Below are 26,819 nucleotides of genomic sequence, written 5' to 3'. Positions count from 1 at the left end.
ATCTGTACTTCTAAAATATCAAAGTGTTTTCTGGAACTGTGAAAATATGCTTGTTTGTGTTGAATTACACTATTAGCCAACTGATTTGTTTTTCGTTTTTGAAAAAAAAAAATCAGACTGTAGGGTTGAAAATTCACCAAGCATGTATTACTTCAAGTAATAAAAGGTGTCACCCAACACTGACAGACTGTAAAATTAAACATAACTAAAAAGTGAATTTTCACACCTGCACACAAACACATGCATGTGATAGCCACAAACAGCTGCTGCTCAAAGGGTGGATGTTGGATATGATTGTTTGGCAGACTCATGTGACTATGTTACATCAAAGTTCATCAGTTAACTAATTATGGCACAGACAAAAAGTAAATGTATTTTGGACTGTGGCAGCAGCACTGCAAACTTTTTCTTTGGGTGATTTCAATTTAGTTTAGACACTCCTTAAAAATCAAATAAGAGCAAACAGCACAAAACAAATGAGAAGCACACTGTGCGACTGCAACAGTAACACAACTATCAATATTATAGCACCATCTAGTGGACCAAAGTGTAATATTAACAGCATGGTGTGGTTGTCCTGAAAGGACAGGTAAACAATTTCTCAAGTCTGTCTTAAATCATTAATCAGGTGCCCATATGAACATTGTTTTATTCACTGTAATCATTCTTCTTGCTAATACTGGACATTAATAATATGTTACTAATGCATTTACAGTGTACAACATCAACAATCTTTGTTTTTGTGCACAAATGTATTTTAAAGTTGATCTGAAGCTGATATGACGCTTCAGCAGTGCAAGTTAATCAAACCAAGTGGGTATATAATTCACTCTTTGTGTGTTGACGGACAGTGTTTGCCTTTGACCTGTGGTGGAGAGATGGTAACAAAAAGAGTTTGGTACTAAAATGAAGAACGTGATTTTGAAAGATATCCACATCACTAATTAGGATGGCTGAAGCTTCATATGAGCTATAGATACATTCTTAAATATAATTTTGCACTAAAAGGGGACTGGATTTTGGTCCCATTCACTTCAAGAGATTAAAAAGATTATGTACAAACCGGTATGAACAGGAAGAATGATTATAGCAACAACAACAAAATAAACACCAAACACTGCTTTACTCTCTCTATCCTGAGCTGTTTATTAGACAATAAATGCCCCATAGTGTGTTTTTAAACTGCAAACACATGTAGCAGACACTTCTCAACTGATAGGTCTTGCTACTGTTATTGATAAAATCATGAAAATTGCTGTAAAATGTAAAAAATGTAAGCAATACTGGTCTCACATTTTTGGGCCACTGAGTCTAAATGTGCTAAATGTTCAAATAATCCAATATTTCATCAAAAATCAAAGTCCAGGTACTAAAAACAGATATGTGTATCACAATGTTTTCGCCTTTCCTCTCCTCTGATTTATCTGGTGACCCTTTGGAGGGACCCAACCCCTGGGTTGGGAACCACTGGACTAAACTAGCTGACTTATAAAGCAGTTCAAACTAGCTCCACCAGCAGCAGATACAACAGTAACATGGTGCTCTAGCACTGATGCTTCACTACTGTCATCTATAGTAATATATCAGTCAGAGGGACCAAACCACTACTTTTACTGTAATACTGCATACTACATTAAGCTCATAATACTTATAGCCTATTGCAATACTCACAATACTATATTTGACGTGGTACTTTTACTTCAGTAGGATTTTTCATGCAGGATTTTTACTTGAAATGTTACCTATTTTTACAATGCTCTACTAGTACTTTACTTAAGTAGAGGATCTGGATATTTTTTCATCACTTTATACAAACAAGTTGGGGCCTTGTGGGAGCCATAATCCAGGATAAGGCTTTTAAGGCTAGATAAATGGCAGACTGGACATGGCAGAGAGGGATTATCAGTAAAATAATCTGAGGATAAAGTTAAGTTGTGGCTCCAATATTATAAGGAGTGTGTTGACTAAATCAGGCTCCAATAGCCAGGTCATACAAGAGAGAAGTGGCTGTACAGGGGCACCGCACTGCCCCTTTAAACCATAGCTCTCCTCCCCGTCTCTCCCACCGTGTTGCTCTCCTCTTCTTCTTCTTCTTCCCCATTTCGCTGCTTTGTTTTCATTGTCGCTCTTTTTTGATCATGGCTGCTCACTCTACCGAAGAACCGTTCCCCTTTCACGGGCTCCTCCCCAAAAAAGAAACCGGCGCCGCGTCTTATCTCACCAGGTTCCCCGAGTACGATGGCCGAGGGGTGCTTATCGCTATATTGGACACCGGCGTGGATCCCGGGGCCCCCGGCATGCAGGTACATCTGACCGGCTGCTGCTGCACTGGGTGTAGGCTAAGCTAGAAAGGCCCCGACTCATTCACACAAATTGTACACAGTCACCCAGCGGCTACAGCTAGCGTTAGATACACACAGCCAGCCATGACAGCACGCTTTAAAGCTACACAGACAACTTAATCTACGCACAATAGTCGATAGGACTTTCTCCTGCTGTCAAATTTTGTCACATGTCACAATTTAACGTTACTGACATTAACCCGGTTAGCACATGCGCTAGCACGTTAGCCTAGCAACCACGTTAGCCTAGCAACCACGTTAGCCTAGCAACCAGCAGCTGAAATAGTCCGCTTCAGTTTGACTGTCACGATTTTTGGTGAAATATGGTGAAAGAGGATGACTGTTGCGGCCAGCTGAGTTAATAATAATAGATGTATCACGTGTTAGGTTAATTGTGGATTGGTGAGCCGTAACAACATATTGACTGACTGCCAGAAGTCATGTTGGCTTGATGCGTTGGTGTCATTGTGTACTCTCTAAATAAGTGAATAAGAAGCTGCTCATTTATATAGCTATGTCTATGTAACTGGATTGGTTTGGTTATATGGCAACACTGCACTGTGTTAAGGTCAAGCACATGCCACATTGTTCTAAAATAAGAGAGGAGGGTGATTGAATTTGACTCCTACAGTGTGTGTAAACAAATGTGTACGAGGAGGACATTAAAGCTGCAGACCATTTGTGACTTTAATATATCTTTGAGGATGTCTCGCACACTACTCAGACAGAGTGACATAGTGGATGTTTCGTTTTAAATTTGTTATGTCACTCTAGACTGTATAATATGTTCAGTGCTCCTATTCCAGTCTGATGACCATAATACAATCAGTGTCAAAACAGCACAAAAGGCTCAGGTGCAATTAGTAACAGTTTTTCAGGTTTGTCTTTAAACAACAGTCAGGTGGCCAAATAAACACTTACACAGGTTTTTCTCGTCATAATCATTTCCCTTGTTCATACTGACATTTAGAAGATTTTTAAATAATGCACTTACAATGTAAGTGATAGGGACCGAAATCCACAGTGATCCCTCTGCTACAAAATGTATTTAAAAGTTTATTTGAAGTTAATATGAAGCTTCAGCTGTCCTAATTAGTCGAATCAAGTAGATCTCTTTTTAATGTTACAGTCTCTTTAGTGCTAAGGTCTCTTTTTTTGCTACTATACTTCTACTGTAACTTAACAGGGAAACACTATCTGAGTAAACACGAAGAGGGAATTTGATGCTAAAAAGATAGTAAATGTGTCAGATATCCACATGATATGAGTAACTCAGTTTGCAGGTAACCTTTTTAAATGTATTTTTGCAAAAAATTACTGCACAGTTACAGTGAAAGCATTTTGAAGGGGATCTTTTAATAGCCAGTATGAACAGGAGGAATGATTACAGTGAAGTCAGTGTTCATATCGACACCTGGCTGTTGTTTAAGACAAGTATATGTAATGAAATCTGCTCCACCTGTGCTTTTTCTGCTATGACAAGACAAAAAGCCTGCTGTGAAAAAGATCTATTGATTGCTGACTCCTTTTTTGTGGCTGCTGGATCCTTAGATCACAACTGAGGGGAAGCCAAAGATCGTCGACATTATCGACACGACAGGCAGCGGTGACGTGAACATGGCCACGGTGGTGGAGCCTAAAGATGGAACAATCGCTGGCCTCTCTGGGAGAACACTTAAGGTCTGTAGACGTTTTTGACACTAAGACTATTAAAAAAAAAAAGAACTTCAGCTGCCTACTCAGAAAGATCCTACTGTCCTCAATTTCAGAGCATTCAGTGTTATTATTCGTAATGGTTCACCGATTCTGTACAGTGTGATGTTTTTTTATCTAAGTGTATTTTACTAGATCATTAATCCTGAAGTCTTTACGTTTCCTTCATATCCTATCTCATACTGTGTCTTTTTATGTCATCCAGATCCCTCCTGCCTGGGTCAATCCATCAGGGAAGTATCGCATTGGAGTTAAAAATGGATATGAGTTCTTCCCCAAGGCTCTTAAAGAAAGAATACAGGTAGAAAGACGTGACATTATTTCTGTGCTAGGCCTATTGTGGTTTGGATTGGAAACTCTGTGCTTCCTGTGCTGCGCATCACCAATCTGATAACTCCTAATCTATCTTAGACATTATTATAAATAGCCAAACTTATTTACATAAGTGGAGGTTTGTTATACTCTCCTACTCTTATTAATTGTAAATGACACAATACTTCTCATAAGAGAAACTTGTTTAATTAATGAATACATTAACAATTAAAAAGTCTGAAAATATATAGCCTTACAGCATGACGGTACATGTTACTCCTACATGAGAACAAGATTGTACATGGTCTCGTTTGTCTTGTTGGCCTTTGTTGTTAAGAGCCTCTGTCCTGTTATTTTTTTCTATTAGAAAGAGCGAAAGGAGAAGGTGTGGGATCCACCGCACAGAGCAGCACTGGCTGAGGTCTCTCGCAGGACAGAAGAATTTGACCTCGCACACCCAACACCCTCACAGGTCAGACCTACAAAACTTGAGTTGTGTGCGTATGTACATATCAGTGTTCACATGTAGTTACTATTCACTGCATTTTGCTGTCTCTTAATCTGATCTGTCTCTCTGCTGTCTCTCTCAAATGCGTCCTTCATCCTTATTCTGTCTCCCAGATAGAGAAGTTGCAGAAAGAAGAACTGCAGAGTCAGTCAGAGCTGCTAGCATCTCTAGAAAAGAAGTACAGTGATCCTGGTCCTGTATATGACTGTGTGCTGTGGCATGACGGTGTCACATGGAAGTAAGCCATACCAACATTTTTCCTGTCACCTTCCTCTGAACAATCTTTAAAAATAGTACATTTATACCTCTCATTGTCTGTTACTTTTTTTTCTTTTAAGAGCTGTGATGGACACTTCTGAGTGTGGAGATCTGTCGCAGTGCACAGTGCTGAGCTCCTACAGAGAGTCACAAGAGTATGCCACATTAGGAAATGCTGAGATGCTGAACTACTCTGTGAATATTTATGATGAGGGAAACACACTCTGCATCGTCACCAGTGGAGGTGAGGTGTCTGAATGCATGTCATGACCTCTGAAGGAAAGCTTTTTTATGATGTAGTCATTTAGTCCATTTTATGTCTATTTAATGACTATTTTATGTCTATTTAATGTGTGCACTTCATGGCGAAGCTTCAAATCTCATTGTACTTTGTATAATGACAATAAAGGCATTCTATTCTTATTCTATTCTATTCTATTTACCACAAAAAGTTACAGTCTGCAATTTCACTGATAGATGCCATTAAATCCTACACACTGGTCCTTTTGAGGTGGCATAATGTGCCGATGTCCACAATGTAAGCTTCAGTCTGACTTGTTTGTGTGCTTTTGCAGGTGCTCATGGGACACATGTGGCAAGCATTGCAGCAGGTTACTTCCCAGAGGAACCGGAGCGTAATGGTGTTGCTCCTGGTGCCCAAATCCTGGCCCTGAAGATTGGAGACACCCGCCTCAGCACCATGGAAACAGGCACAGGGCTCATCCGCGCGGTATACTACTCAGATTTAGTCATATATATAGTTTAGCTTAAGCAGTTTGCTGCCTCCTTTATTATTGTTTTTTCACTGTTTGTTTTTCTCTCTCTTTTTTTTTCTCTCAAAGATGATTGAAGTAATCAACTACAAGTGTGACCTAGTAAACTACAGCTATGGGGAAGCCACCCACTGGCCCAATTCAGGGTAAGTGTTGTGGTAGGGTTAGGATGTGCGTGTGTGGGGGTTTGTTTCTTGTTACACATAATCACTGACTTTATTTTGTAATTTGTCTTTCAGGAGGATTTGTGAGGTGATCACGGAGGCTGTGCAGAAGCACAATGTGATATTTGTTTCAAGTGCAGGAAACAATGGTCCGTGCCTCTCCACAGTCGGCTGCCCAGGAGGAACCACAAGCAGTGTCATAGGTACACACTGATGAAACATTTGAACATTTGATTCTCATTTATTCTGTTTAATTAGTAAGATATTTAATATATATAATTTGATATTTTTTAAATAACAATCAGTTGCATTAAATCCAGTGTTTACTATATACATAATGGTTGAGACCCCAAAAACAAACAAACAGATCATTATATTAATAAGTTAAGAGTTTTTAACACACGAAAAGAAATGAATTGCTATAATAAGGGAACATAATTTTGCCTTCTTCTACATTAGATGCCTCAATAAGTGGTATATTTAATCAATTAAAAGTGGTTTATATCAGAGCTTAATAATATGGATAAAATATGTTGTGTTCAATCTGCAAGTGTCCTCTATGTTTCTGGAGAAAATTTTATTTCCCTGCTGCCTCAACCTTTCTGCTTTAAGTCTCAGACGTTGTGATTTTAAAGTTGTTTGTAGTGTGTTGATCATAGAAAATCATGAGCATGACATGCGTATTGTGTACCTTCTCTCCTCAGGTGTTGGAGCCTATGTGACCCCAGACATGATGGTGGCTGAGTATTCCCTGAGGGAGAAGCTGCCTCCCAACCAGTACACCTGGTCGTCTAGAGGTCCCAGTACAGACGGAGCTCTCGGGGTCAGCATCAGTGCCCCCGGTGGTGCCATTGCATCTGTACCTAACTGGACTCTCCGTGGTACCCAGCTGATGAACGGCACATCCATGTCGTCTCCTAATGCCTGCGGCGGCATCGCGCTAGTCCTGTCAGGTGTGTTCAGGGTCATGAACTGATGGACATTGCCTTATATTGCAGCATGAGCAAATACAAATGTGTTTGTTACTAATGTTAGTGGGTGATTTTGTGTGATAAAGGATTGAAACAGAATGGGATTCATCCCTCTGTTCCTGCGGTGAGGAGAGCGCTAGAAAACACGGCTCTGAAGGTTGATGACATCGAGGTGTTTGCACAGGGCCACGGAATAATACAGGTAACTTCACTACAGCGGCCACCAGGGGATTATATTTCATTTTCTGTCTTCTGCAACGATCTGAACATCTGAACATAATCTTTTGTTTCAAGTGTCCTGATTATTTACCCTTTTTTCTCTCTTGCTGTTCCACTAATCATCTCCCTTACTTCCCCTCAGGTGGACAAGGCATTAGACTACCTCACTCAAAACGCCTCTTTACCCACAAGCCACCTAGGCTTCTCAGTAACTGTGGGATCGCAGAGAGGCATCTACCTCAGGGACCCAGCCCAAGTTCTTTCACCTTCAGATCATGGAGTAGGAATTGAACCCATCTTTCCAGAAAACACCGGTACTACACATACAAAATGTTCATTTTGTCGTCCTTACCATCAGTCACTTGTTTTTGTGAGGTGTTTTCATGTTTTTTTTTCCATATCTTTCTTCTTACGATGTTCATCACAGGAAACTCTGAGAGAATCTCCTTGCAGCTGCACTTGGCCCTAACATGCACCTCCCCATGGGTGCAGTGCCCCTCCCATCTAGAACTGATGAACCAATGTCGTCATGTCAATGTCCGCATTGATCCTGTGGGGCTGAGAGAGGGAATGCACTACACAGAGGTAATAAAGAATAATTCGTTTGAACAGATGATGGAGACACGTTTTTGTATGTATTAGCGTTAGCCTGATCACTGTGAACGTGTGCATTTTTTAGGTTTGTGGTTACGATACAGCAGCACTTGGCTCTGGCCCCCTCTTCAGAGTTCCCATCACAGTCATTATCCCAACCAAGTAAGTTCTTACAACATAATGGCAGATTTTCTTTTTCTTGTGAACCCTCCAATAAAAGGTTGTTGGAGTGTTTTCATGTGTGTCTGACAGTTTTTTTTTCTTTTTTGTCCAACAGAGTGACAGATAATCGTAATCATGAGGTGTGTTTCACAGACGTCCACTTCAGACCAGGGCAGATCAGACGCCACTTTATCACTGTTCCTCAGGGAGCCTCCTGGGCAGGTGTGTGTGTTTAGTTTTACCTAAATATATTGCTTTAGATTTTGGTTTGGCTTGACTCATTTTTAAGTGTTCTTTCAGTAGAGATCGACAATAATACTTACACAGTTGTTCAGGACCATTTTATGTGGTCTTGTTAGCATTAAGGCCAATTCATGCTTTCGGCATTCTGCTTCCATGGACAGCTGCGGTCTTGCTTGCTCTTTCGGACATGTTCCCCATGTGCCCACTAGTAGAGAGGGTTGCAGCGTAATAACTTTCCAGAGTTGTAAAATCCAATCTGTGCGTATTACAAACCGGGGTGCAGTGTTTTTCTGATGAGCCTTGAAACGCAATAATCTGTTACTCAAACCAGACATGCTGGATTGTATTTCATTGTCTTACCAGCACTTAAAATAACACAATCACACCAACACACCCTAGTGTATTGTTTTACATTGAGCTGTATTTATTCTGAATGCAGCTGAGGAATTCTTGCATGTTGCTGAACAAGAACAAATTGAAATAAGAGAAGCGATAGCTTAATGAGAATACATACAGTAGACGAGACAGGCATTCCTGTTTACTTCTCTAGCACATGTGCAGTTAACGTGCTTGCTATACGTACAGTCAGCACAGTCACATATTTTGGGTTGCACAAAGACATCTTCAGAGGGGCGAATGATGACATTTGCATCACGTGGTATAAATTGGTCTTTATTGGCAACTTGTCTTACAATTTTTAAAAAAAGATGCTGCACCATCCAAGCAAAATCTTCCTCCTGCCTTGATATCTGAGTGTGTTATTGTCAAATAATTTAGTGTGGTAAATGGCAAAAGAAGTGAACTCAAGCATGGAAAAATATCAGTGGTGTGTGATGTGACTGTAAATACTTTTATGTAAATATGGCTCCCTCTTGTCGTCTCCTTACCCTTCTTTCTGTTTTTTATTCCACCATCATCATCATTCTTTCAACTCTTTGCCCCCTTGTTTTCTTTGTCCTTCTCCTCTTCACTTCTCTATTCCTGCATTTCTCCCATAGAAATCACACTGACTTCTCATTCGGGAGACGTGTCGTCAAAGTTTGTTCTCCATGCGGTGCACCTGGTAAAACAGAAAGCGTACCGAGCTAATGAATTCTATAAGTTTTCTTCACTTTTGGAAAGAGGCTCACTCACTGAGGCGTTCCCTGTGCTGGTACGTTGTGTTATCAGTTAACGTGACTTGGAGGGTGCAAATAACTCTTTTTGTGTAAATCTGCTAAAAAGGCCAGTTTTCACCCATAGTTCTCTGCTTAATGCCATGAATAAGCACCTTGAGGTCATTCCATATTAAATCATCAATATATGTGACAGTGACATTATGGTAGAATCATTTCCGTGTGTTTTCTTTCTCCTCCAGTCAGGGAGGATAGTTGAGTTGTGCATTGCGCGCTGGTGGGCGAGCCTGGGTGACGTCACGGTGGACTACAGCATCTCGTTCCACGGACTCAACACTTCTCCTTCACCTGTGCACATAGTAAGAAGAGTACAGACGCGCAGACAAATACGCTTCACTCAAGACAGCATCAGTTCTCTGTTTGTGACTCTCATTTGTCTCTGTTCAGCATGCCTCAGAGGGAGTGACGAGTTTCGATGTGTCATCGCCTCTGAGGTACGAGGAGGTGTCCCCCGCTATCACTCTCAAGTCATGGGTTCAGCCCCTCAGGTAAGTACACACTTGCACATGAATATTTTGCTGCATAATATCAGTTTAATTAATTGTTTTGTCTTTATTATTGTTATCGCAGGCCTTTAAGTTCTAAGATAAAAGCTTTGGGAATGAGGGATGTTCTGCCAAACAACAGACAACTCTACGAGATTGTCCTCACCTACAGCTTTCACCAGGTACAACACCGTCAGCAAAACATGAACATGAGAGACATTAATGCTGACATTATAAATCATTGTGTGTGTGTGAGTGTGTGTGTGTGTGTATAATTTTCTTTTGCTCTCTTCACAGCCAAAGAGTGGAGAAGTTACTCCCAGCTGTCCCATGCTGTGTGAACTGCTGTACGAGTCTGAGTTTGACAGTCAGCTCTGGATGCTGTTTGATCAGAACAAGAGACTACTGGGCTCAGGAGATGCCTACCCACACCAGGTACCTTGACTGAAAGATTACAAGGATTTGCTTTCACTGTTGTTTACCTGGATTTAAAGTCAGTACTTGTTTTCACATGTTATAATTGTTTACCCTCCCAAATATGTCTCTTATCTCACAAGTTGGAGAAAGTTGAACTAACATTCGTCCCACTGTCTGTTTTCTCTGTCTAGTATTCTCTGAAGCTGGAAAAGGGCGACTACACGGTGCGTCTGCAAGTGCGCCATGAGCAGTCCAGCGAGCTGGAGCGCCTCAAGGACCTGCCGTTTGTGGTTTCCCACCGTCTGTCCACCACCCTCACTCTAGATGTGTATGAGACGCACCGTGCAGCCCTCATGGCCAAAAAGAAGGCCAACTCTGTCACCTTATCCCCGGGCGCCACGCAGCACTTCTACATCACAGCCCTGCCAGATGACAAGTGAGTTTAAATGGCACAGGAAGTTTTGTTTGTGTTGTAAGATCTTGTTGCAATAGACATACAGTGGGGAGAACAAGTATTTGATACACTGCCGATTTTGCAGGTTTTCCCCACTTACAAAGCATGTAGAGGTCTGAAATTTGTATCATAGGTACTCTTCAACTGTGAGTGACGGAATCTAAAACAAAAATCCAGTAAATCACAAAAACAGAACTTAATATTTGGTACAGAAACCTTTGTTTGCAATTACAGAGATCAGACATTTCCTGTAGTTCTTGACCAGGTTTGCACACACTGCAGCAGGGATTTTGGCCTACTCCTCCATACAGATATTCTCCAGATCCTTCAGGTTTCGGGGCTGTCGCTGGGCAATACGGACTTTCAGCTCCCTCCAAAGATTTTCTATTGGGTTCAGGTCTGGAGACTGGCTAGGCCACTCCAGGACCTTGAGATGCTTCTTATGGAGCCACTCCTTAGTTGCCCTGGCTGTGTGTTTCGGGTCGTTGTCATGCTGGAAGACCCAGCCATGACCCATCTTCAATGCTCTTACTGAGGGAAGAAGGTTGTTGGCCAAGATCTCGCGATACATGGCCCCATCCATCCATCCTCCCCTCAATATAGTGCAGTCGTCCTGTCCCCTTAGCAGAAAAGCATCCCCAAAGAATGATGTTTCCACCTCCGTGTTTCATGGTTGGGATGGTGTTCTTGGGGTTGTACTCATCCTTCTTCTTCCTCCAAACACGGCGAGAGGAGTTTAGACCAAAAAGCTCTATTTTTCATTCTTATTCTTTCATTCCTCCTCTGGATCACCCAGATGGTCACCAGCAAACTTCAGACGGGCCTGGACATGCGCTGGCTTGAGCAGGGGGACCTTGCATGCGCTGCAGGATTTTAATCCATGACGGCGTAGTGTGTTACTAATGGTTTTCTTTGAGACACTGGTCCCAGCTCTCTTCAGGTCATTGACCAGGTCTTGCTGTGTAGTTCTGGGCTGATCCCTCACCTTTGTTATGATCATTGATGCCCCACGAGGTGAGATCTTGCATGGAGTCCCAGACCGAGGGAGATTGACTGTCATCTTGAATTTCTTCCATTTTCTAATAATTGCGCAAACAGTTGTTGCCTTCTCACCAAGCTGCTTGCCTATTGTTCTTTAGCCCATCCCAGCCTTGTGCAGGTCTACAATTTTATCCCTGATTTCCTTACACAGCTGTCTGGTCTTGGCCATTGTGGAGAGGTTGGAGTCTGTTTGATTGAGTGTGTGGACGGGTGTCTTTTATACAGGTAACAAGTTCAAACAGGTTCAGTTAATACAGGTAATGAGTGGAGAACAGGAGGGCTTCTTAGAGAGAAACGAACAGGTCTGTGAGAGCCAGAATTCTTACTGGTTGGTAGGTGATCAAATACTTATGTCATGCAATAAAATGCAAATGAATTATTTAAAAATCATATAATGTGATTTTCTGGATTTTTGTTTTAGATTCCATTACTCACAGTTGAAGAGTACCTGTGATTAAAAAAATACAGACCTCTACATGCTTTGTAGGTGGGAAACTTGCAAAATTGGCAGTGTATCAAATATTTGTTCTCCCCACTGTATAAGGCACAATGCAAAAAAGGCCAGTTGTAATAATCAGCAACAGAGGCCTTACACACATAAAGTTATTCCAAGAGAACATTGAGTTGCAGCTTCGACTCTCAGTAGAACTGCTGCTCCTCTCAGACTCTTATAATCTATAGTAGAAATGAGCTTTATATCCTGTATATCTAAATGATCGGGTATAAATGTTCGGTCAGAGCACTGCTGAAGAGGAACATGTTTGTCTCGCAATAATTTGATATTTCTGTCTTTATTCTCTCCATCGTTGTATTTTTTCCATGGGTTTCTCTCTTTTTCAGGATCCCAAAAGGGACGAGTCCAGGATGCTATCTTTCAGGGTCCATTGTTGTTCCCAAGAGCGAGTATGGCAAGAAAGCAGTGAGTGGCTATGTTCTTTGTTGATAGTAATTCTCTTGCTCCTCAGGACATAAAGCAGTTTTGAACTTTGTCACCCAGTCTGGGATTTATACTTACTGTTGAGTGACTACAGAAAAAAATGCACTGCAGAATATGGCAGGTAATGGTCGCCAGTGTGCAGAGTCTGCTTTTTCACATGAATAATAATGAAAAATCTGAAATGAAGTATTCGATGCCTGATGCACTTTTGGTCCTGAGGATCAAGGTTGACTGCTAGTGCTTTTGCCTTATTTTCTTTTACAAAACGTTCTCTGTAGTTTTCCACCTTCAAACCTGAGCTTATCTTAATTGGTTGCAGTCCTTGTGGTTTATGCATGTCTTTTCCTTTTGCCCTTGAGTCTGCTGCCACAAACACAGTTTGATGTTGCTCATGTCTTCAACTTTGTCAGACACACTTGATCTGGCTGTTGTTTACTGAGCCATTAGATGATTGATACTTAGAATATTTATAATTCATAAGATGAACTTGGCCAAGTTGAAATATGATCTGTAATAAAATTATTTTCTGATCACCTTTTTACTATTGGCCTTGATGAAGTTGTTAATACACAAAAGAACAGTCAAAATGATTTTGAATCAATTTATATGTTGTTCACATGTGTATCCTTTTTAGATGGATGTAAATCACATGAGAAAATTACATTTTTACAAGTAATTCAATCAGATTGTATTACTGCTGACTTTTGAGGCCACTTGTGCAAAAAACCACAAATGATTTGAGTGACATACTAAAAGTCAAAACCAAAAATCCAGTTCCACTTGTGCAAAAAACCACAAATGATTTGAGTGACATACTAAAAGTCAAAACCAAAAATCCAGTTCCTCCTGTATTCTGTTATTTTCTGAGCTTATTCTCACTGTCGGCTACAGGTGCTTCTCTTTACATCTCCAGGTGACAGACATATCTGAATAATTTCAGTTTACAGCTGTTTACCTTTGAACTTTCCTTAGTGGCTGCAATGCACATCGTATCAAATTTCATCAACTTATAACTCAATATTTGTCATATTGTTTCACATTACATTGCTGATGATCTGTGTATTTGTTTTAACCTCACACACAAGAAATGTACTTTATTCAAGTCAAATGATTATAACTACTGTGGTTTTCAGTAAAGTGGAGTACTTAAGCCTCGTGGCAGAGCGGATATAGGAGAAACAGTCAAGCACATTTGTTAGATGTGCACATGAGATATGAGTTTGAGCTTGTCAGCCACAAAACATGCACCACTGTAGCATTTATGCAAACCCAACAGGTAGGTGCATAGACTCTTGAGTCTCTGAGTGAGGATGAAAAGTTAAAAAAATGAAAGAGAGAGAATCCTTTTTGGTGTGTTTGTGTTGTCTCTTCCTCACTGTGTGTTATTCTGACCACCAGGGGCAGGCCTCTGCAAAACGACAAGGAAAGTTTAAAAAGGTACTGGATGAGCTAGAAACACTACAACAGAGCGCCCACTGCTCTCCTGCCATCTGGAAATGGCTTATTCCTTACTTAAAGATGGGGATTTGTTATATCTGCATTAATGATGTCAAAGCATGTCAATGTCGCTGTGTTGAAATATTCAACAGTCTAGTCATCATTGGTATTTATGTTGATGTACAGTTTTAAGTTTTCTGGTGGTCAGTGAAATTATTAATGGATTTGTAAAGTGCTACTAGAAACATGTTTAACTAGTTTAATGACTTTCAATGAGGTATGACAAACAGCATTTTTTCTTAATTGATCTGAGGACAAAATAACCAAAAGAAATGTGCAGCTGTAGGACTTATTGGTAGGGAGAGGGTGAGAATTTGGGTGGCTGATTCACAGTAGATATTTATTGTTTTTTGAAATGACCTTTTTGTACCTATACAGGACATTGTTCCAGTTATCTACCACTTAATTCCTGCGCCTAACAAAACAAAGAATGGAGGGAAGGAGAAAGACAAAGACGGAGACAAAGAGAAAGACGTGAAGGAGGAGTTTGCAGAAGCCATGAGAGACTTAAAGATTCAGTGGATGACAAAGTGTGCACTGTTTTTTTTTATCTGTTGTTTCTTTTTTTCCAGCAGCACATTGCTTTCATTGTCTCTGTCTTTCAATTCTCTCTCAACCATCTGTCATGTCCTCTCTGCTGTTCAGGCTGGAGTCCAGTTCACTTTATGATGAACTCAAGGGAAACTTCTCAGATTATCTTCCCCTGCATGTGCAAAGACTGCACCAGCTGGACTCTGAAAAGGTTATAATACAAACAATCAAGAGAGCTCGTTTTAAGTCACCTTTAGTGTTATTAATGGGATTTTTTTTGTTTTTTTTGTTACATAAAATTCATTTATTCACATGTTATGTCTTCTTCTCTTGTTTGTGTTTAGGAGCGTGTAAAACGTCTGAGGGAGGTGGCATCAGCAGCTGACATCGTCATCTCGCACATCGACCAGACGGCCTTGGCTGTTTACTTCACCATGAAGACAGATCCCCGACCAGATGCTGCTTCCATCAAAACGTATGTCACACTGCAGATTAGCATTGTATTAAAAATAACAGCATTAGAAGGTAGAATGGTTCATCAAAGGCATCAACAGTAAAGAGACTTGGAGAAGAAATGTCTAAACCAGCTTACAACATATTATATTTCTGATATTAGGATAGTGTCTCTGATTTGATTTTCCTTAAAGGTATCAAGCATGACACAAGAGCTAGTAGGCCTGTTGGTGTGTGTAAGAGACCAGTTACTGTTGGGAAGTGCTACTGTATCTATGCCCTCAATCTTGACCTGTCTCAACCTCTGTTTCAGCGATATGGAGAAACAGAAGTCGTCTCTGCTGGACGCTTTGTGTAGGAAGGGCTGCGCTCTGGCTGACCAGCTCCTGCTGCCTCTCGCGCCTCAGGACAGTGTCGGTGCTGTCGCCACGGGACAAGCTGCAGCAGAGGATGCTGGCGAACAGATGGCCAGCAGTTCTGACGACAGCCTGCATGACGTGGCTAAAGCCCTGACTGACACATTTTGGGAGGTGCAGAAGTGGGCAGAGCTGACTGACTCCAAGGTGAGTGGGATGTTTTCAGAAAATGAAGTAAAAGCAAAAGGAAGTAAGCTGAGTTTACTAAATTTAAAGGTAAGCTGGCAATATGTGTCTTATTGTCAGCAAATCCCATGAAAAGACTAAAACAACACTGCATTAGTGTGTCTCACTTTCCAACTTCTACACACTGCCCTCAGCTGTTAACCTTTAGAGAAGGTTTCACAAAGCTTTTAAAAAGGCTTAATCATTTCAAACCTGGGCACTGGTGTGTTTAGAAAATGTTCATCCAACAGGGGTAAATAATGCATTTGTTAGGATCTGTTTCCAGCTGCGCATTAATACACCTTTTTTTCTAAAGGTTGTAACTAAAAATGTAGCTTTCCCTCAGTTTCTCTTCTGAAAATGTGAATTTGATGGATGTATCTTGCCATAAAACAAATCACTTTGCATTAAGTTTTTTTTTCATATCTTCTGCTCAGGTGTTGATGTTTTCACACAAACATGCTCTGGTGAACAAGATGTACGGCCGGGCCTTAAAATATGCCTCAAAGATGGTGGAGGAGAAGCCCACCAAAGAGAACATGAAGAACTGTATCCAGGTATGACTGCAGTGACTGACCAGTGGTTTTCTCAGATTTATTAGATATTTAATAGCTCAGACAAAACATACGTAATTGAACAAATGTCAGTTTTATTCTCTGGAATCACTTCATGTTTGTTTGTTTGTTTGTTTTTCAGCTCATGCGACACCTCAGATGGACGCACTGCGCCAACTTCAGTGAGAACTGGCTCCCTGTCATGTACCCTGCAGACTACACCCCATTCTAGGCACACACCACACACACACTCATGCACGAGCAGTACATACATGATCCATTACACAGTAACTTCGATATCACATCCCTCAGGGTCACATGGTCTATGCATCTGACCAACCAGCTGCTTCCTGAGATTTTTTTTCTTTCCTTTTAAATTCAGATGTAGGTGAACGCCAAAATGAGGGATAACACTTGAGTGTAATTGTTTGATGGATTATAGGACATTTGAATGCCACCAACAGCAAAATAGCAAATAATTCAGTTTCTCATTCTTAATTTTTGTTTTATTGTAAAAACTGTTGACGAGGTTCTCTGTTGGGTGTTTTTCTTCATTTTTGAGTCACCTACACATTTGGAGGCTTTTTACATCCACCCATTCGCAGCTGTCTGAACTCCATATCACATAAGTAACCTCGTTGTCTCGTGTATATGCTGTATAAGGGCCAGTATGGACACCACGGATAGTTCACAAATCTTTAAAAAAATAACTGTGACTCCAGTCACCTTCAACACACAGAAAAACTCATACTGGCCATTATGATACTTCAGTGAGAAGACAGGAGGACTTGCTGCTGCACGATTTTCGGACATACGAGGGCATGCAGAGTCTGCCTGGTTCCTGAATTAAAAGGGAGGCTTGGGTAGAACTTAAAGTATTTTTGTTTGTTTTCTGATCAGTTGTTTCAGTCAGGTTGGGCTGTAAAGTTCATGTTTAGTCTTGTCTGTCTTGTTAGGCTCCGACTCAAGTACACAATTTCACAACACAAAAACAGCTGAGGTGCCTTTCTACATGTACCTTATAATTTATGACAGGAGGGGGAAAAAAAGAAAGCGGTGCAAGGGTTTTGACCCCCTGAAGCTGCAGAATCAGTAGCGTTTTTAACACCAGTCAACACCCAACCACTTGCAGTCATTTCACCCATCAGCCTTTGGTGTCAAATGTGGGTTTAAAAACAGCAGTATCAGCAGTATGATGCGTCTGTGCACTGAATGCAGGCCATCAGTGACCTGTCAGGTGAAGGAAAAGCCACAACCACACTTTCTCAACTTCCACCGCTAGAGGCTTTCCACCAACTTCATACAGCTAAGTGACCCAAGCCACACATTTGACGACCATCCAATAGACCTCACTTACACACCAGATGCAGCTGCATTCAGTTGTGAGCAGTAGTAGGATGTTCAGAACAGATTTCTATGTATGTTCACACAGTATTAGACATTTCTCTGCAGCATTCAAAATGTTGCACTTGTACACAGTGTCATAAAATAATGTACATACACACATAACATAAAAAATATTAAAATAGGTATATAATACAAATATTATTCTAATTGATGTATTTTGCATATATGCATGTCTTTTAGGATGTAAGGAAAAAGAATAGTTTTATTTGGAAGCAGATTTTAGTTTGTTTCAATTTCAAAGATTTTTAATCCCAAACAAGATTTTCAAGTTATTTTCATGAGTGCGTTTGTGAATGACTTTGTGTGTATTTGTGGACACATTTTGTTTACATGGATATTTTCTCCCAACTGAACTGAAATGTTAATTAAAAGCCATTTTTAGAGGGTAAAACATGAGTAACACCCCCTCCCCCTCCCCCCAGTTACCTTAATGGACCATACTGGTAGTTTTGCACCTTTTATCTGATTACCTAGAAATTTCATGTATTTTGAATCACATCGTATAATTTTGTTTTAGATTTTTGGTGTGTTTTTCAGTTTGTTTCATTCATTTCTTTACAATACTATTAACAGACTTTTGAAAATTGCTAGTATTGTATAAATGAATTTATACAACACAGTGTATACAATAAATGTGTCAATGCATTGATTTCAAGTCACTGCAGAGATCATGGAACTCTTGATGTGATCTTCACTTTGATAGATGATTTGATCTAATGTTTGTTTTTTCATGCCATAAAGAAATGAATAGAAAACAGTCTGTGAAACTGTAGTAAATGCATGTATTTCTAAATGCTCAGTAAAGATGTAAAAATACATGATTTTTCAACCAGCAGAACTTGTGAAACACTGGTATGGTCCCTAAACATATCTCACCCGAATTATGTGATGAATGATGACACATCTGTTATATATTCAACTTTTATCATTTACGTAAATAAATCTTGTGATTTCCTGTCAAGTCTGTAGAATGACCAGCTTAAACAAAGAATGATTTTACTATGAGACATTAATGTGATGACAGAGTTTTAAAAGAATTGCACATCATAATGTTGATTAGACAATGAAAAATGGTTTGTCCTCAAATGGTTCCAAACATGGGGCCTCTTGTGGTCAAGAGCTCGAGACGCCGTCCATGAACCGCAACGTCCTCGGTTGTGTCGAGCTGGGGAAAGTAGATCTAACTGACAGACTGGCATTACTTTTCATGACACACCCACTTGGTTAGGTTTAGGCATGAAGAGGGGGATGGTTAGGGTTAGGTCGGAGCTATACTTTTAACTGAAGCCCCCAGGTACAGCATCGTGTAATTTCAACATCATGTGATACCATTGGTCCCAGAAAGGCTTTGTCCCCATAGACATACATTGTGAGAGAGACGTGTGTAAATCAGCAGATACATATTAACCCTGTGAAATTACTTGTTTCACTATCAGCATTTTTGAAAATCTAGAAGATCTGCAGGATTGAATCGTTTTGACCCCCATTCAAGTTAGTCGGAAGATAAGTTGTCATGTAGTTAAGTGGGTGTGTCGTCAAAGTCTGCAAGACTGCAATTAGACCCTTCTCAGCTGTTGCATGTCGTTCCCCTTTCCTCTCTCCTGTCTTTTCCTGTAATAAGGACATAAGAAGTCCCCAAATCATTATTTTAAAAAAGGTTTGAGTTTGATAACAACTAGTCTAAATAAAATGACTCTAAAATTTGGTGACACCCCTCCTGGATGTGGAAGGTGCAAGATTAAGAATGTAAAAGCAGTTGCTTTAAGCCAAGGCCTTTCACCCTCATGAAAGTAAAGACTCTTTTCTGGGATAACTGTAGACACACAGCCCATCAGTGGTCACAACTCATGTTTACCCAGGGGAAGGAACACCTTGCGTTTCTGTTCTTAGCAGCGACTTGTGTGCACTTTCTGCAGCGGCCTCAGCACAGGCATCTCCAAGTACTCAGCAGTCAGTTTGCAAACTTCAATCACCTACAGTAATCTTTTTTGACTTCTTTCATTTTCTGTGTTCCTGGTCCTCTTTCTCTGTCCTGTGTTTGGGTCTAGGTTCAGACAGACGTTAACGTTCAGGGCTCAGCTGTCTAAAGTACGCGTTGCCAATGACAGTCTCTCCGAAAATGGCCTTAACTTTCACCACAGGACTGTAAACCGTCCATTTCTGGCACCAAACAGAATTCTCATATCTGTCACTCTCATTCTGCTGGTGTCAGGAAAGACTTGCTTCTTCTGGATGTTGAGTGTTTATATTTATAGTCATAAAATCTAGTAAATGCCAATATTTTACAGAATGTTATGAGATAAGGTTGTATGCTTTTAGTGTTATTTTATACCCATTCTTCCTCGATGATGTGTGGAAAAGACCTGAGCTACTGTCACTCTATTTTGTGGTCACATGGAATTAAGTCACAAACAAGGAAAATGACACTGAATAAACATGATTTGGAAGAACTGAGCTGTGCACTTGTCATCACTTGTTCTTTTCATGAGTCATCTTAGTCTTGTGGTAATGCATCTGATAATAGCTTCTATATTTATTTGTGTTTTGTAGCCTGAATTAAAGCAATGCAAGCTTGAGCTTTTATTGTTTTCATTACCCTCGACATTTTGCATAGCTTTTTTCCGAAATGACAAAGAAAAGTACGAAAAGAAGTGATGTTTCTCCTTTGATTTACTACTTTATTAAATAATGTTTTAAAAAACGAAGCAAAAAAACAATTCTCATGCCACAATGGATAATTTCATAACTGATGCACAGACACTTAGAAGTGGGCTGCTACTAATGATTATTTTCATTATTGTTTAATCTGTCAATTATTTTCTTGATCTGTCCATAAAATGTCAAAATAGTGAAAAATTGCGTGGCATATTAACATTGCTCACTTTTTACAAGAAACACTTCCGAATTCACAGATATTCAGTTTAGTATAAAATCCTCATATTTGAGAAACTGAAACAAGCAAACTATGCCTCTTCACACCCTGCATGTCGCCATGAAGATCTTCATCTCTCCATCTTCAGCCAGCACGCTTATGTAAAAAGTGTTTTTAAAGTTGTCAATGAAAGTTATATCAGACTCAAATCTGACCTTGTTGGCCCAGATCAGAGTTGTTCCTGGCTGACAGAAATGCTTCATAGTGGCCAGAAGCTCGTCCAGGAAGTCGTGATGGTAGACAACGTCCGCTGCCAGAATATAGTTGTATCTGAAACCAGAGGTAGGATGGGTGTGCTCCAGGTCGTAGCCCCAGGCAAGAGCTTCCACCTTGGGGATGTGACTGCACTGCAGCTTCACCCTTTGTCTGTTGTCATTGAGGAAGGAGCATAGAGCCAAGGCCTGCAGGAAAGCAAGAATTTCCTTGCATAAACTGTTGTATTTTGTCCCTAAAACACTGAGGTATCATCATGACCTTTTGGGTAATTTGGGTGAAATGACCTTTAAACAGAAGGTAATAGGACTTCATTGTCAAACTCTATGAGATACTTTTAGGTTGATTCATGTGTTTCCACCGATGAGGATTAAGGCTCATCTTTAAAGTCTTCATCACTGATTGTGGAGCTACAACTTGAATCAACGCTCTCAGATTGATTCTTCTCATCTTCTTCATCATTTTCATCTTCAAGGACCATTATCTCATCAGATGACTGCTCCATCTCTTCCTCCTCATCCTTACTTGCCTCTGACACATATGGTTCCTCTTGATCATTTTCTTTATCCTTTTCTGTGCTGAAAGAGAGAAACTCTTTTTCTCATTCTTCTGTGTTGCCAGTTTTTTTTTAAAGATTTTTTTCAGGCACAGACATCTTTACTGATAGTGGATAGACAGAAAATCATGGGGGAGAGAGTGGGGTGTGACATGCAGTAAAAGTCCTCCAGGCTGGGATTTGAACCAGGGTCCACTGCATACATGGCATGCGCTCTAACCACTCAACCACCTGTGCACCAATAGTTTATTTTTCATCCTTCTTTTCTTCAAAGCAACATTCTCCCTCTACTTCCTCCCCTTCTCTTCTCCTTCCTTCTCTCTCAGCAGATCCTGGATTTCCAGCCCCACATCACCTTATCGCTCTTCCTCTTTAGATCTCGCTATGAAGATCTTCATCTCTTCATCTTCAGCCAGCAGGGTTGTGTGAAAGGCCTTTTTAAAGTTCTCTACGAACTTCAGATCAGCCTCATATCTGATTTTGTTGGCCCAGATCAGGGTCGTTCCTGGTATGCAGAAATGCTTCATGGTGACCAGAAGCTCATCTAGGAAGTCGTGATGGTAGACCACATCAGCCGCCAGCACATAGTCATACCGGTAGACAGATGTGGGGTAGGTGCGTTCCAGGTCGTAGCCCCAGGACAGAACTGCTAGCTGGGGTGTATATCTGCAGTGGCCCCTGGTGTTCCTGGACAGGTTGAATCTCATATTGCCCAGGACCTCTGGAAGGTCTGTGGCTGTCACCAAGGCCCCTGGGGATGAAAATAAAAACATTACATCTGAAGTATGCTCTCAAATACATGTGTCTGAGAATAGTTTAATCGTCCTTCCTCACCAAGGAGAGAGGCCACAATAGACACAAGGCCGGTTCCTGCCCCGATCTCCAGGACAGTTTTGTCCACAAGATTCAGCTGCTCACGATGAGTGTCCAGGTAGTGACAGAGAGACAAAGCCTGGGGGCCATCAAGATGATTTTTACAATCAGTATTAATACTGTATTAAGACTGGTACTTTGATGTTGTAAAGTCTTTAGCACTGATAAGAGGTGGATGTTGATCTTTCTGTTGGTGCACCACTTTCATCTCAACCATGGATGGATTTACATGAAATTTTGTCCAGACATACATGGTCCCCAAAGGATGCATCCTACTGATTTTGATTCCCCCGACTTTTCAGCTGGCATCATCAGCAGGTCAAAATTTGTATTTGTCAGAAAAGTTCATGTTTGACTGAATACCTGCAAACCTGCACTTTGTGTTTACTGCTAATTGGCAAAATGCTAACACACTAAACAACACTACTGAATATGATACAAACATCAAATATTAGCATGTTAGTATTATTAGCACAGCCTTATAGAGCTGCTAGCACTCAGTACAGTACACCCTCTTAAAAGGAAAATCCACCTTAAAATTGGGTTAACATTGTGCTCTTTTGCATGCAGACCCCTTTACAATGAAAGTCAGAGGACTTAAGCAGATGATGCCAGCGGGTGACAGTAAGAGAATGACCACACATCAATCACCTTTTCCTGTCCGAGGCTGGATAATCAACCAGTCAAGGTTCAACTTATTTCACTATATCACTAATGTTTGTGCTAATTTGATCAATTGCTAATACTGTAAGCATTACTAAATTAGCAATTAGCATTATTACCCTTTACCAAGTCAAAATAAAGTTAAAAGCATTTATTATTTCAATTTATCTTTTGCTTATATGGTGCATTTACCTAAATAAAGTAGTGCTTAACCAAGTGACCACAAACTATAAATGAGGAATTTGCTAACACATACATACACATATTAATACATACACAATTACCTAAGGGTGGGCCCCCTGATATTTATTCCTGCTCTATTGCTGTCAGAGTCTTGAGATTTCAAAACATGACACCAAAGCACAGAGTACAGCTCTCTGCTGCTCAGCACAAGGAGGAAAAACTATGGTTATTTTATGGTGTGTTTTTCCTTCAGTAGATTTTGTCTACATATTATATGATTCAGAAAAAAAATGTTTCAGTGACAGAGGGAATAATCAGATGTCTTGCAATCAAAGTATTGTTGATGCTGCATTGCATCAGTAAATACAGCCATCTTACAAAATAGAGATTTTAAGAGTGCACACAGGTACTGTATGTAATATTATGGCAAATAAATAGATATAAGGCTGCTCTCTAAAACAGTGTTACTTACAGCTGGCCATATCATGCCTCCATAGGAGTCAAGACCTTCTTGAATTATGATCTTCTGCCCAACATAATAGTACACCTCTTTATCTTCCCTGATGAAGAAACACGGAGCCCAGGCTGGTTTTTTCTTCTTCTGGACGGAAGATTCCTCAGTGCATGAATCATCTAAACAGCACAAAAGTGAGACACTCAGATCTTTGTAGTCTGAAGCAACATGTACTGTAACCTATCATGATAGAATTTACCTTTTTCCACCTTGCTGACCTGCTCATCTTCTTCCCCGTCCTCCTCGTCCTCGCCCTCCTTGTCCTCGTCCTCGTCCTCCTCCTCCTCCTCCTCCTCTTCCTCCTCCTCTTCCTCTTCCTTCTTCTCTCTGCCTCTCATATAATTGGTGTCCTCCACCAAGTATGTGGTCATAGTAGCCATATAAAATCCTGTTGACATGTTCAGGAAATGTTTGTAAATACAGTGGAATTATTTCTTGATCACAAATAAGTGCATAAGCAGGTACCACAAACATACTATCCAAATTCAAAGATTTCCTCTGCATCTACTTCCCACACAGCTTTACAAATATCATGCAAATCTTATGTTGAGGCTCCCCACCTGTAACTTTTAACCTACCTTTTGCAGATTTATTTTTTCCTACGGACAGAAAGATCTCAGATGTAGAGTGCATTTGGAGAAATCTGACTGCGAGGTTAAAGACACTCAGCATCTTTCTGAACACACCCAGTCTCATCACAAGGGCATGAGGGTATTTTTAGAGCTGAGCACAGGACAAATAAACAGGCAAAATTTGGAAGCCTCCACAGTCTGTAACTCTACATGTAGGCTACTCTGGACATGATAGGAAGGAATATTAAAAATATTAGTGATTTCTATCTGAAACGATGAATCTGGACTAAGTCAGTTACGATATTACATTCTGCAACCTCAGTTTTACTTATAGTCACAGAGACACAGATATTTGATGTTTGTTTGGCTTAATGTGTGTGTGTGGTCATTGAAATATTTAAACATAAAAGGCTATCTTCTTCTTTGACTGTCACTTCTCCAGCAGTACTTGAAATGGAACAACAACAGAGATAATTGATGATGAAAGAACGCCTCAACATGCCAAAAGTCTATTTAAAAATGATGCGTAGTGTTTGGAACATCCCTATGTTTGTGCTTGCTTGCTCACTTTCACTGCTTCAATTACTTTACCAGAGATGGGAAGTAACAGGATCAGGCTGGCATGCAACCAGAAGTGTTAACCCCTGAGAAAATGAGGGGGCTCCTGTCACATAAACCTCAAACAGACCTCCCCCTTAGTTACATTTCAACAGTCTTTGACCATGAAAGTATTCCTTCCCAGTTTCATCATCAATTTTAAATCCACTGGCATCCCAAAAATTGAAATCCATCCAGGACCCCAGTGTGCTTAAGTGGTTTGGTCCTTGCCCTGCTCCACTTTGATATATTTGTTGTTGATGTGCAGCAGCCTTATTTGGATAGGAAGCGAAGTCTTCACTGTGCCTCAGTGACATGTTATTGAAAGATTGACAAACGTAACATATCTGTACAAAGCTGCAAACAGGTTTCACATGCTGACTATTTGTTTGTCTTGGGCAAAAAGACAAAACAGAAAATGAGCGTGACAATGTCAGGGGATTTGGAATCATAAATTAGATATCAGACTAAACAGGTCACATTAATAGCTGATGACTCACGCTTACTCTTCCCAAGATTATCAAGTTAACTGGTTAGCTTCCAAAATATGAGATATCTGTCTGTGACGCATATTCGTGTTACTGAGACATATTCATGTTACTGAGGCTGCATACACTAATATATCTTAAATGATCAAAATACATTTTCCTGAACATGATGAAATATTACTTGCTGGTGAAATCCTTCTCTAAAATCAAAATCAAAATCATTTGATGAATGAAACCTAAATCCTGCTGGTTTGTATTTTGTGTCTGCAGCATTTTATGGATACCTCATGACTCAGCTACAATTTGCCAGAATTGTCAGGTTACCAGTTTCACATTTTAGTAATTCATAGTTCTCAGATGATTCATTCTGTGCCAAATGCATGCTGGTTAAACCTGTTCGAGCTATCACAGAGCAACAGAAATAATCGTAATAGTCTAAATATAGTCTAAATAAGAACTAGGGGCTCATCAGAAACCTGTTGGAAAGATCCACAGTCTTGTTGCCCAGTTTTCCATTTCTGTTTTAATCTGACCTGCACCAAAACATGATCATCAGCCAAAAGCTTATGTGTGAGAACGTGATGAATGACAGTCAATTAAAAGAAAATCCCTGAATGTGACCTTTTAGATGTGGTTCTTGAGTAATGTGACCTGAAAAAAAATAAAAAACCACATTAGGAGCATTGGTGTCACCTTTCATCATGGTTAGGGTGAATGCCTCATGATGAATCAGGATAGTTTATTAAAGATCAAGATAAATACAGCAGATGCACATTTGTCTGTGCGTAACAACACAGAGATCACAACTTGATATTGAGATATACTTGGCAAGAGACTACTGAGGTATCATATGAAAACTTCATGTTTTTAAGTGAAGAGCTGCTTTAGGTTCACTAAGACAATTCACAAATTTGAAGGAATCAGTGAGTTCAGTTTTCACAGGCACACTCACTAAAACACATGCAGAACAAATAAAATGTCCCAAGTGTTAACAGTTCAGGCAGCAGCCTCTCCCTCCCCTTGGTTCTTGGTCCTCTTGTCCTTCCTCCAGGCTCGGTACAGTTTGATACTGAGACTGGGGAGGTCGTACAGCATCTCCAGGTGGAAGCGCTCCCGGAAGAGATCCACAAAGCTGTTCTCTGGGTCAAGGCGGAAACGCATGGCCCACAAGATCTGTGTGTTTTTCTGGCACAGATGGTCAAAAGTGTCCATCAGCTCCTCCAGATAAGGGTGGGAGTACACCACGTCAGCTGCCAGGATGTAATCAAAACAATGTGTAGCACGAGGAAAACGCTTCTCCACGTCTTGGCCCCAGATGAGGTCTGTAACCTGGAGCAGAGATGGTTTTGGGTTAATTAATGTTGCATCATCATATTCTTACCCATTCATCACAATTATGCTGTTTTATATCATCGTTCTCAGGTGTTAAGTACAATT

General features: G+C 40.4%; 3 protein-coding genes across 5 annotated transcripts in view; 1 reads left to right on the top strand and 2 right to left on the bottom strand.

The window, feature by feature from the left end:
- The window catches only part of mettl21e (methyltransferase like 21e), a 56,986-nt gene that overhangs the window by 26,368 nt on the left and 3,799 nt on the right, over positions 1-26,819 (bottom strand). The window contains exon 5 of one of the 2 annotated variants that reach the window (XM_053324407.1): positions 26,343-26,711. In XM_053324407.1, coding sequence (XP_053180382.1) covers positions 26,379-26,711 — 333 coding nt within the window. In that variant the 3' untranslated portion in view covers positions 26,343-26,378. Of the gene's footprint in view, positions 1-26,251; positions 26,712-26,819 lie in introns of those variants that run through there. The other variant, XM_053324399.1, reaches the window with a different exon arrangement.
- On the top strand, positions 2,134-18,295 carry tpp2 (tripeptidyl peptidase 2). Of its 2 annotated transcripts, XM_053324366.1 has the most exons (29): positions 2,134-2,303; positions 3,894-4,022; positions 4,261-4,356; positions 4,735-4,839; positions 4,989-5,113; positions 5,214-5,377; positions 5,709-5,863; positions 5,976-6,052; positions 6,146-6,273; positions 6,775-7,023; positions 7,128-7,243; positions 7,403-7,574; positions 7,688-7,845; positions 7,940-8,016; positions 8,132-8,238; positions 9,258-9,412; positions 9,617-9,733; positions 9,822-9,922; positions 10,005-10,101; positions 10,217-10,354; positions 10,528-10,772; positions 12,672-12,750; positions 14,167-14,205; positions 14,644-14,795; positions 14,911-15,007; positions 15,141-15,271; positions 15,563-15,812; positions 16,268-16,387; positions 16,527-18,295. In XM_053324366.1, exons 1-29 carry the CDS (start codon positions 2,139-2,141, stop codon positions 16,614-16,616), a joined length of 3,834 nt encoding a protein of 1,277 aa, XP_053180341.1. In that variant the 5' UTR covers positions 2,134-2,138; the 3' UTR covers positions 16,617-18,295. The 2 variants fall into 2 exon arrangements, with proteins under 2 accessions (XP_053180341.1, XP_053180350.1); XM_053324375.1 differs by lacking the exon at positions 14,167-14,205.
- Positions 21,849-24,096, bottom strand: LOC128359688 (protein-lysine methyltransferase METTL21C). Its single transcript, XM_053320083.1, has 4 exons — positions 24,057-24,096; positions 23,684-23,844; positions 22,327-22,444; positions 21,849-22,243 (listed from the first exon to the last, which is right to left on the bottom strand). The coding sequence occupies exons 1-4, from the start codon at positions 24,094-24,096 to the stop codon at positions 21,849-21,851; spliced, it is 714 nt and encodes a 237-aa protein (XP_053176058.1).

The sequence above is a fragment of the Scomber japonicus genome, chromosome 1 (genome assembly GCF_027409825.1).
Source record: "Scomber japonicus isolate fScoJap1 chromosome 1, fScoJap1.pri, whole genome shotgun sequence".
Classification (NCBI taxonomy): Eukaryota; Metazoa; Chordata; class Actinopteri; order Scombriformes; family Scombridae; genus Scomber; species Scomber japonicus.
The sequence above is the reverse complement of the archived record's forward strand: the minus strand, read 5'-3'. Positions and strand labels throughout refer to the sequence as shown.